The 11,498-nt window shown below is 41.9% G+C and overlaps 2 protein-coding genes across 2 annotated transcripts; both read left to right on the plus strand.

The window, feature by feature from the left end:
- The first annotated feature begins 76 nt into the window (after window positions 1-76).
- Window positions 77-10,948, plus strand: LOC149044557 (dual serine/threonine and tyrosine protein kinase-like). The gene is made up of 4 exons (XM_089209597.1): window positions 77-827; window positions 5,364-6,868; window positions 7,148-7,385; window positions 7,614-10,948. Exons 1-4 carry the CDS (start codon window positions 81-83, stop codon window positions 8,010-8,012), a joined length of 2,889 nt encoding a protein of 962 aa, XP_089065723.1. The 5' UTR covers window positions 77-80; the 3' UTR covers window positions 8,013-10,948.
- Window positions 2,449-3,151, plus strand: LOC113684746 (uncharacterized). Its single transcript, XM_089209603.1, has one exon. The coding sequence runs from the start codon at window positions 2,666-2,668 to the stop codon at window positions 3,107-3,109; it is 444 nt and encodes a 147-aa protein (XP_089065729.1). The 5' UTR covers window positions 2,449-2,665; the 3' UTR covers window positions 3,110-3,151.
- Window positions 10,949-11,498: the final 550 nt, after the last annotated feature.

Below are 11,498 nucleotides of genomic sequence, written 5' to 3' on the forward strand. Positions count from 1 at the left end.
TTTTCCACGAAATGAATTGAATAAATAATATCCTTTGACGTCTGATACAGTACTCTCCAGTCTTGTCGAGTCTTTCAGCCATGGCATCTCAAGACTTGTTCGAGGATTTCAGGAAAAGCAAGGCTACGCTGGAAAAAGTTCACTATGACATGGTAAAATACTTCGATGAAATCGTTCGAAACCTTTCCGATAAAGGTATTGCAGATGTTGCAGAAGAACTTCGCTACAAAATCTCGCCCGTGCAAGCTTCTCCAGAAGAAATTCGAGTAATGGCTCAAACAGCGGCAATGGCGGATGTTCATCTAGAGTTCGATGACGCCCTTGCTGAGCTGCTTTACACAGCTAGGGAGAAGAAGGACGTTACCGATTTGTTTGATCAGGAGCCGGTACTCATTTTTGTCGGGCAAATCAACTGCGGGAAAAGCTCCATAATCAACGAGCTCCTAGGTTGTAAAGCGCTTCCTACATCAGATCAACCGAGCACCGCGCGAATTGTTCGCGTTTGCTACGCCGAGGAACCTTATTGTCGCCTGGTTGACAAAGATGGTAAAACCTTAGAAAAGATAAAGATGATGGGCAAGGAGGGAAACAGAATCCCTCGAGAGAAGATCGAGCTCGGACCAAATGATCGTGACGACCCTAGAAGAGTGGGGGCGATCGTAGAGACCGGTATAAATATCGAGTTCTTGAAGTGTGGTATAACCATCATAGACTCCCCTGGAATAAATGAAAGTGAAGCGCTGGACAACTTGGTAAAAGAGCAGCTGGAAAATCCTCTGGCGTTTGTTATATACGTGGTGGATGGACATAATCTTTTTACAAAGCAGGTAAGGTTTTCGTTGTCAACACGATCGATTCCTCGATTGGTTACAATTCCTCAATTGGTTACAAACCAATTATTTAACCAATATTCCTCAATTGGTTACAAACCCCCCCGGTCCAAATCCGCGAGCAAATGTCACAAAATAAGGTCCCCTGTGAAGTTCGTGCTGAAAGCAAACACCTAGTGTAAAAGTGTTTATTAGGTCCTACTAAACATGAAAAGTTTTGGTGCCAGCTTTGCCACTTGCTCAGATGGCTTTTAAGGGGGGTTAAATTCTGACCCATGAAATCCAGCGTGAAAACGAGGCTAAAACACATAATTCCTCATAACTTTGTTAATAACAGACGAAAATACACCAAACTTGCTCACATGATTAGGCATGATCCTCCCTGTTGATTTGTGCTAATTTACATAGGTCACGTGACCTTACGCATGAAAGCGAGGCTGAAACACATAATTTACTATAAATTTGTCCAAAAAAATCCTTATCATGCCAAACTTGCTTACCTTATGAATGAAAGTGATCCTCGCAGTGATGTGCACTACTTAGGCTGTAGTGAAAATAAGGCCTGAAAAAAATTCAGGCCTGTACGGGATTTGAACCCATGACCTCTGCGATACCGGTGCAGCGCTCTACCAACTGAGCTAACAAGCCAACTGGGAGCTGGTCATGATGGTGGTTCTAAATAAACCCGTGAAGTGATGAATAGACGGTTAAGAATATATGAAAGTCATATATTTGAACTGCGGATAAAGACCTGAATGAAAGTGATCCTCGCAGTGATGTGCACTACTTAGGCAGTAGTGAAAATAAGGCCTGAAAAAAAGTTTGAATTTGAATTTTTTTCAGGCCTTATTTTCACTACTGCCTAAGTAGTGCACATCACTGCGAGGATCACTTTCATTCAGGTCTTTATCCGCAGTTCAAATATATGACTTTCATATATTCTTAACCGTCTATTCATCACTTCACGGGTTTATTTAGAACCACCATCATGACCAGCTCCCAGTTGGCTTGTTAGCTCAGTTGGTAGAGCGCTGCACCGGTATCGCAGAGGTCATGGGTTCAAATCCCGTACAGGCCTGAATTTTTTTTCAGGCCTTATTTTCACTACTGCCTAAGTAGTGCACATCACTGGGAGGATCACTTTCATTCACGTCTTTATCCGCAGTTCAAATATATGACTTTCATATATTCTTAACCGTCTTGCTTACCTTAGTCAGTTAGACATCTTGCATCGATTGGTGCCACTTTGTAGTGTCACGTGACCCCATACATGGAAATGAGGCTGAATTGCAAAACACGCCAAAGGTGAACACATCATCCAGGACAATAGCGTTGACTCATTGTAATGCATATTAATGCTGTATGTATAGCATTTGAATGAAAAAAATAAAAGCGAAAAAGGTGTAATGATAATGTATACACAAGAAGAAGCCGACACGAAGATTATTGTACATGCTCTGGATGCCTCTGCTCGAGGTGCTACCCAACTATCTATATATTCTCCTGACACTGATGTTCTTGTTTTGGCTCTCCGACGGTATCCAGATTTGTGCTCCAACTCTTGCTTTGTTACTGGGACCGGCAGTAGTCTTAGAGTTATCAACTTGAAGTCAATCGAAGACGCCCTTGGGCCCACTTAGACGGCTGCACTGCCAGCATTTCATGCATTGACCGGAGCAGATGTCACTGGGAGTTTCTCTGGAAAGGGAAAAGCCACCTGTTGGGATGAGTTTGATAACGCCAGCACTCCTATCTTGCAAGCTCTTGTTAACCTCGGTTGTGGGGAACAGCCAGATGACGGCTCAAGAAGTGGAGTGGAACAGCTGGTTTGTCGGATGTACCAACCAAAGACAGACATCAAAACTGTCAAAGCCCTCAGATGGTCCCTCTTTAAGAAAAATCAAGCTGAGTCTGAGAGGTTGCCGCCCACACAAGCTGCTCTCCATCAAGCCATACTAAGAGCGCACTACCAGCTTCTTGTTTGGAACAACGATCATGTAGCAAACCCGGTGTTGCCCTCACCAGAAGGCTATGGATGGCAAGATGAAGATGGAAAGAGGGTACCAGTTATGACAAATCTTCCACCAGCTCCAGAGGCAATTATACAGCTTGTCCGATGCAAGTGCGCCAAGTCCCGTTGCTCTAACAACCGTTGTCAGTGTCAAAAAGCCGGACTTGTCTGTACTGATCTCTGTCTGTGCTCTGAAGATTGCCAGAACGAGTATGCTGAGAGTGATGATGAGTATGATGAAGACGAAGTCGAACAGGAAATTCCATAGGAATGGACAACAGAACAATGTATATAGATATTCAGCAAGACTTTCATGACTGTATATATAAAATAGTAGTAGTCGCTATTTTCTTTTTCTGCCCTTGTTCCAATATACATGCGAAAATGAATACATGGAACCAGTATCATAAGTTGGCAAAATTATTGATTATGTGTACAAGATAGATTCTCAAATGGAGTCTCCGCAGTATTTGCTTTATCCGTCTCGTCCCTGTGCTATGGGCCATAGGACAATGATTAGTTGAAGTTTTTATATCTGAACTCGGATAACCAGATATCTATCTGCCTAGTAGTTGTTAATACATTTGGCAAGACAAATGCCATCCTACACGATGCTACCAGATATATCCAGACTCGTTTCCATGTATGGGGTCACGTGACACTACAAAATGGCACCAATCGATGCAAGATGTCTAACTGACTAAGGTGAGCAAGTTTGGCATGATAAGGATTTTTTTGGACAAATTTATAGTAAATTATGTGTTTCAGCCTCGCTTTCATGCGTAAGGTCACGTGACCTATGTACATTAGCATAAATCAACAGGGAGGATCATGTCCAATCATGTGAGCAAGTTTGGTGTATTTTCGTCTATTATTAACAAAGTTATGAGGAATTATGTGCTTTAGCCTCGTTTCCATGCTGGATTTCATGGGTCAGAATTTAACCTCCCTTAAAAGCCGTCTGAGCGAGTTTCAAAGCTGGCACCATAACTTTTCATGTTTAGTAGGTCCTAATGAACACTTTTACACTAGGTGCTTGCTTTCAGCACGAACTTCACACGGGACCACATTTGCTCCCAGACTACTTGGCCGATAAATGAAACAAAGTATTTAATTGTGAGTCCGTTTGGTCCAGGGGGAATAATTCTCAAATCTCTCTTCCGCGGTTCTGCATAGATCAGCTCAAAACCCCCTGCATCCATTAACTTTGGGAAGGTTTCTATGACAAGGTCTCGAATTTCCATTTCATTTGATTCCTCGGGTACAGAAATTTTCACTTTCCCCAGACCGGCCATCAGCAATTCCCTCTGTTCTTCAGCATCAGGGGTCTCCAACTGATCCATGTCGCTCAAACAGAGAAATTTACGTGTAATTATTTTACACTTTTTGGTCTTTCCCTCCGATCCCTTGGCCTTTCGCTTTTTACCCCTTTGTGGGTTATTCAACGTTGCATTTAGGCGACTACTGGTATTGCTCGGCTGATGATAATGATGTGGAAATAACGATTTCAGTTCCATTTCCACCCTTGAAGAGCCAGAGGCCGTCGGTTCCACTGCTGAAGAGCTTGGAATACTTTCAACAGTGGTCATGACTTGTTTCGTAAGCCTTTCGGCGACCCTTGACAGCATCCTCGCCGCATTTGCAGGGTCGTCCGCCATGTTGACGGAAGAAACGCGGGAAATGACTAGTTATCAGGTTTTGCTCCATAAAGAGGGCTGGTTTAGTCCCTAAACTGCTGCACCATATTTTTTAAAGAGCACCATTTACAAAAATTGACTCGAGCCAGCATTTACAAAAGTAAAGACATCATTTGAGAAGATTCTTAGTATCATTTAAGGAAAAATAGCCACAGATTACAAAAAATAGGGGCAGCATTTATGAAAACAACTGTCGACGCAGCATTTACAATATTATAGGCACCATTTACAAAGTCGAGGTACCATATAAAAAAAACGAAGGCTGCATTTACAGAAATGTAAGTACCATTTACGAAAATGCAAGTACCCTTTACGAAAAAACAGAAGGGCTGAATTTTGGCGGGAATGGCACCTCATACAAATTTGGCCAGTGACGAATCTTTCAGTTGTCGATTTTTATTCTCAGTCGCGAAAAATGCCAACACCAAAGCCACTGAATTCGTGAATCTCGATTTTTCTTTTTGTATATTGGTTGTTTCCCCTTCTAAGAAAGTTTGAACCTCACTGTCTGTCAGCGATAAGGATTTTTTTAGTGTTTTAGCCGCCATAATCCGTGAAAGTTCTGACAAACTACCTTGTGCTGAGAATCGTGAAGGCTTCGCTGTTCATTCATCAATCTGACCGAGTGGCACCAAAGGCAAGTGACGTGCAGCAGCTGATTGTCCATCAACACACGTGAAAAATTATGATATTTTCCACGTGTGTTGTTACGGCTTTTCCCAGGGCTGGAAATCCCTCAATAACACCGCCGTTTATGTGATAATAATTTTTCTTTACACGGTGTTATCATCAATTAATATAAATTGTTATTTTTTTCCTCGCCAGGATAGAGAGATCCTGAATGAAATGACATCCTCAGAGACCGATTTATCAATTTTTTTCGTTGTTAACAAACTGGAACCAGAAGATCGTACCGAATCATCTGATGAGGAAGATGAACCTAGCAGTCATGTAGCATCAGTGAAGGCGCGGAAAGAGCGAGAGCTCGAAGTACAGAACAGCAGGAAGACACGGGTGTACCGGCGACTTGTCCAAAACGGCCATTTTCCTTCTCAATTGCCCATGAATCAAAACGAGCGATTCCATGGGCTGTCAGCTCGGCGCATTAAGCAGTACCACGCTTTGGAGAAGAAAAATCCCGAAGCTTCTTTCGAAGAGTTCGCAGATTACACGAAAGCCTTTGAGAGATTTCAAAACAGCTTGAAAGAGTTCGCTAAAGAATCCTTACGTGCAAGGGTAGAGTGTGTGTGCAAAACCCTCGTGCGTATTCTATCCAGATGCTTGGATTTCTTCATTCAGAAAGCCAACTTTTTGAAAAATGGAAAGAAGCAAACATTGAAGACGTTAGAAATACTTTTGCGCGAGGAACAGCAAGTTCACGAGAACATAATCCGCGACCTGGAGGACGAAAAGCGGGTCATGGATATAAAAGAACTCCTCAGTGATGCCATAAATGGAGCCAGAGAAGACATCCTAAAGGAGGCAGGAGATTTTGAATACGTGTTGACCGAATTCACCATTCCGTCAAGTGGCCATGTAAAAGAGAAAGCAGCTGTGGCTTACTGTCAGGACCAGATTCAGGGGATGGTGGTCAATAAACTCCAGGGAGAAATCAAGCAAAAGTTAACAATGATGTTAGGCTCCAGAGATCTGTTCCTTGTTCACCTCAAAGACAGAATAAAGCAAATTCAAGGAGAAATTGCCAGAGACAACGACATTCCATCGGCAGCACTCGCTCTTGGCAAAAGCCTTCTTTCTTCTTACGAAGCTCAAATCACGTTTTCAAAACGTGACGGTGCAGCTCTCCGTTCCATAAAGAAATTAAGCGTGCGGTTCTACAAGGCAATTCGTAATCCGATCAAAACAATTATCAAGACCATCAGTGGAGAGGTTCAAGTTGGCTCCAAGAAATGGAAGACAGATGTTGCTTCAAATGCCCTTGCGAAAGTAAATCCATCTGACATGGCTCAGAAAATCGTCACAAGCTTGAAACAGCTTTTTTGTGACTGCCACGAAGAGTTCACCGGTGAAATAAGAAAAGTCCAAGACTTGTTCGATCGTGGAGAGACCATCAAGGACATGCAAAGGGAAACTCTTCTTGGCTTTGCTCCCAATCTTGCACTTCTTGAGATGCAGGCATATGGGGTCATAGACAGGTTCAAGTTTGAATTTCCAGTCAAAGGAGAGCTCATTGGGACTGGGGCACAGGAAAGTGTCTTCGCCTGTGACAACATTAAAACTCCAGAAGGAAGGCCCTGTGTTGTTAAGGTGGTAAGTGTCGCTTCAGAGGAGGTGCTCAAGGACTTGACCCTGGAACTTCATAATACCAGGTAATGTGCAATATCAGGATGATAAGGTAACGTAGCGTTTTGAAATAGATGCAAAAAAACGCGCGGTCTCATTCATGGTCGATGGGTTCGTTTAGAGTTATCGATACAGATTCGCCCGTATTTTGAGAAATCATTTCCAAGAGCAAATAGGATTCCTTTTTTCCATGTTCTCAGGGGTTTATCCGAACACTCGAAGGATTAAGGAAGTTCTTGAAAGTTGTTTAAGCGCTCTTCTTTTCTTACCCCAGCTATTTACTGAAATGAACTTCTCCGTTTCAGAGCTCTCCACCATCCGAACATTCTACCCGTTATATGCACCGTAATCGAATCCGACCCAACTCGTGGCCTTTCTGTACAACTTGTCTCAGAGCGAATGAGATGCGATCTTCATGATGGTTTAGCAGGTATACCCTTCCAGAGAAAGAGGTTTGAGATAGCTCTTGACGTTGCCAAAGCCTTGCAGTATCTTCATGGAAAGGAGCTGATCCATCGCGATGTTAAAATGAAGAACGTCTTGGTGAGTACCGTCACGCTACCTGTTAACGTTGATTGTGAAATAAATGGGGCTGTTGTGGGTGTTTACTATGTAAGTCTCTGCTTATGAAGAGTTCCCTAAGAGAAGCCGACTACTGAACCAAAAGGGGACTTCAGAATAATAATAATAATCTGAATTCATATAGCATAGAAATGGTACATTACATTTTTGGAGGAGAAAATTCGATTTTCTCCTTTTCTCTCCTTTTAGTTGGACGAGAAAAACAACGCCAAGTTAGATCTAGGTCTCTGTAAACCCGAGGGTCTCACCTGTAACTCGTTGGTTGGTACTCCTATCAACATGGCGCCCGAAATGATGAAACAACAGTACGACAAATCCATTGATGTTTACGCGTTCGGTATGTTGCTCTGGCGAGTGTGCGAAGGCCAGGGCAACCAACCACAGAATATAAACTGCCACTCTCGAGCTCTGGCTATGCTCGTGATGAATGCCGTTGACAACAAGACACCAGAGAGGTTAGATGTGTTTCCAGAACAATGCTGGCAACTCATGGAAAGGTGCTGGAATCAGGATCCCGAAGCAAGGCCATCATTCGATAGCGTAGTGAGGGACTTGGAAGCGTTCCTAGCGGAGATGACGGATCAGTAGCAGCCGTATGGGGCATAATTGATTCTGCACCATTAGAAAAAAAAACTTTATTCATCTTTTTTATTGATACGAGAAACGAAACTGGGAACTCATAACGCGATTCGTGCCTCGGTATAAACGAAAGAAACTCTACCATCTGCACAGCTGACGCTGAGCCAAATCGTACCGATAAACAGGAATCCCTTCCACCCCTCACCCCTGTTAAACTTCAATGTGTAAGCCCACGTCACCAATATGCACATTACTATGGGCCGCCAAACCAGTCAATATTCCCTTTGTATTTCTGTGACTCAGTTTACTTTTTATATGATCAACTTTGTACTTTTTATATGGTCAACTCGAGTTTTTATATGGTCAACTTTTACTTTTTATATGGTCAAGTCGACTTTTCATACAGTTAACTTTTTTTCCTTTTTATATGGTCAAGTCGACTTTTTATATGGTCAAGTCGACTTTTTATATGGTCAACTTTTTACTATTTATATCGTTCTGTGTGAAACGCAGCCTGCAGACTGCAGACCGGAGGTAAAATGTAGACTGAAGACTGCAGATCTGGGGTAAGATGCAGACTCGGTTCTTGAAGAATCAACCGTTTATGACTGCGGTATCGAGCTGATTGTGAAGCGCAAGAGCGAGCTGTTGAATGTCTTGAAGCTTTTGATACAAAGCACCATTCCAAGGTCACGCTTATCTTCGCAGCGCAAAACAAAGGTACGAGAAACAGGTTTTTATTGTCCAAGTAATTGAAATTTCCGATGTGTGATGAAAGCTACCTAATGTTGCCCAGCAGAACTGTTTATTTCTTATATGCATAAGGGAAATGTAGTTAGCCGGCTGTAAACTGCATATTCAGACAATTACCTTAAAACAATATGTCAACGCCCAAACCATCTGAGGACGTGGAGTTCGAAACATTATTTCTAACTTATGCGGCCTCGAACCCAGTTCACTCTTGAAGTTTTTCCGGGGAAGCGGATTGTTTTTGAACCGAGTCTGCCTTTCCCCCTTGGTCTGCAGTCTTCAGTCAGCATTTTACCCTCAGTGTGCACTTAACCCCCGGTTTGCGGTCTGCAGTCTGAAATCTGCAGTCTGCCTTAACACTGACCGATGTAAAAAGTAAAAGTTGATCATATAAAAAGTCGACTTGACCATATATAAAGTAAAACTTGATCCTATTAAAAGAAAAAGTTGACCACATAAAAACTCAAGTTGATCATGTAAAAAGTAAAAAGTTGACCGTATAAAAAGTCGAACTGACCGTATAAAAAGTAGACTGGGTCGCATAAATACAGAGGGAATATTGACTGGTTTGGCGCCCCATACTCTGCGATTAAGGAACACGCTTACGCAATTACTTTTGATTACACATTCTCTTCAGTAATATTATACTAAGCTTTTGATTAACTTTTGAATTGTTAGCCCTCAGTAAAACATTACCTGTAGTTCAAATCTGGATATGGATGAATCCGACGAACTGAATGTTATTCATAGTCAACTGCTTGCATTTAAGATGGAAGCATGAATTTGATGTATTTTGTGAATTTTTTTACCTCTTCCGCTGCAACCACGAAGGGCTAACGCTCGAAACGTCAGCTTTGAAACTCTTTACTGTGGCCAATTAACATCATCAACTCGGTTGATGAAACTATCACGAAAATAAGTTCGCCTGGACCTGTCAGAGAGGTGTCATTAGAGATTGTCTATTCCGTTGGGTCTAATTTTAGGGTTGAGTTTGTAATAGATTGCCTATAAAGTTGGAAGTCTGACGCCTTACGATCGATTCAGTCCCTTTCGGGCGACACATTACAGCCGACGATCGATCACACGCCTGCTTCAAAAGCACGGCACTTGTTTAGTCTCTCTAAACAGAGGCACAGACGGGAAAGTGGGGGATTCTGCTGATAGTCTACAACAATTGAACTAGTTACCGTATTTCCTCAAATAAGCGCTCGTCCGGCTAATTAGAAGGGGGCTTATTGGGAGGGGGTCCCTTAATGGGTGAGGGCAGCAACAGGACAAAAATTAAGATTACAGAAAAAGCACATAAAGAACACTGCAAGCATGAGGAGATAGAAATAACTGGAAGTGACTTTAACAGAAAAGAAACCTCTCTCCTGTGCTGATTTCCCTGTTGTTGTAGCTTTAAAAAGTCTCACCTAAAGTGGCATTAGAAACAGGCTTTCCTTGTTTCCCCACGTAAGCAAATGAGGAACGAGGGATGAGGAACGCTTATTCGAGGGGGGGCTTTTGCATAACATTTTCCCTTGAGCGTGAGCACTTCAAGGACATACGGTATATCCAGCCAATATCTTTTTGAGGTTCCACTTCTGTTGCGTTCCATGAATAAATCCCATCGTCCTTTTAAAGGCAGTTCGTTGTTCCAGTTGAAAAGTCGGAAAACAGAGTATAGTAAAATGCTTCCCTCAAGCTTACCAGGGGTAGCAGATCCAACATAGTTTTTCTTTTAACATACCAAAGCATGCGGTGGCAGGGAAGGGAGGTTTGGGTAAGTTTCTTGAAACATTCATTCAACTTCTAGTTAGCAAACATTAAACCCTTTAACTCCCATGAGTGACAAAGAGAGAACTTCTCCTTACAACATCAGTACAATAACAAGAAGAAAAGTGATGAAAATAAAGCAGAATATAACTTGGTGGACTTTAAGCTGATCCAATACTAAATTCTCTCAAGTAATATCAAACAATTCTATGGCAGACAGTAGGATGAAATACTAATTAGATCTTGGGAGTGAAAGAGTAAAATAGTCGTGATACCAGAGCTTCACACAATGAAAAGCTCAAAGAATTTGATATATTAGAATTGAACAGCAAGTTCCTGAGACAAATACTTAGGGAGTGTGTCCTTTTACAAATTACAGTAAGTACACTTTTTAAACCAACTACACTAATTAACCACACTAGTTTATTTGCCATTTTATTCAAAACAATAATTATGATGGAATATTTTGTCAACTTGTAACCTGATGAGGGGGTGGCCTTTAAATTGAAATAATCATCATCATCATCATCAGAACGCTACATAACATTTCATAGGCAACCAGTTGATTTCATAAACTTGCTTGTCTACACCAAGGACTCAATGAAAACATAAAAAAAGAAATTAGGTAATGTGGTTGAGAATCGAAGAACAGATTTCTACCACAAACTACAAAATGGTAACAGAATTTAACCTTGCGTCACATGCCCAAGCTTTCGAGGTATTCTGAAATTACTGAGACACCTTTGTTGGTATTGCCTTGCTGATCTCCCTCTGAACAATGACCTATGACAAATGCTGTATTGGAACACTGGATGGAGATGGATCCCTGCCCTTCTTTCTTTTCCAGAACTAACTTCTGATCTCCCTCATGCAAGAATTAGTACTTTACTCCCTCTACATAAACATCGCCTGACATAAATGCTTAAAAAATCCTTGCTCTTGCAACATCTTGCTATGTTTTTACACTCAGTTGCATTTAACTGTAGA

This window comes from Pocillopora damicornis, chromosome 6 (genome assembly GCF_964200805.1).
Source record: "Pocillopora damicornis chromosome 6, jaPocDami1.2, whole genome shotgun sequence".
Lineage (NCBI taxonomy): Eukaryota > Metazoa > Cnidaria > Anthozoa > Scleractinia > Pocilloporidae > Pocillopora > Pocillopora damicornis.

Coding starts and splice junctions, on each gene's coding strand:
- LOC149044557 (XM_089209597.1), top strand. CDS start 81: ATGGCATCTCAAGACTTGTTCGAGGATTTCAGGAAAAGCAAGGCTACG. Junction 6,869..7,147: donor CTGGAACTTCATAATACCAG/GTAATGTGCAAT, acceptor TCTCCGTTTCAG/AGCTCTCCACCATCCGAACA. Junction 7,386..7,613: donor TTAAAATGAAGAACGTCTTG/GTGAGTACCGTC, acceptor CTCTCCTTTTAG/TTGGACGAGAAAAACAACGC.
- LOC113684746 (XM_089209603.1), top strand. CDS start 2,666: ATGTACCAACCAAAGACAGACATCAAAACTGTCAAAGCCCTCAGATGG.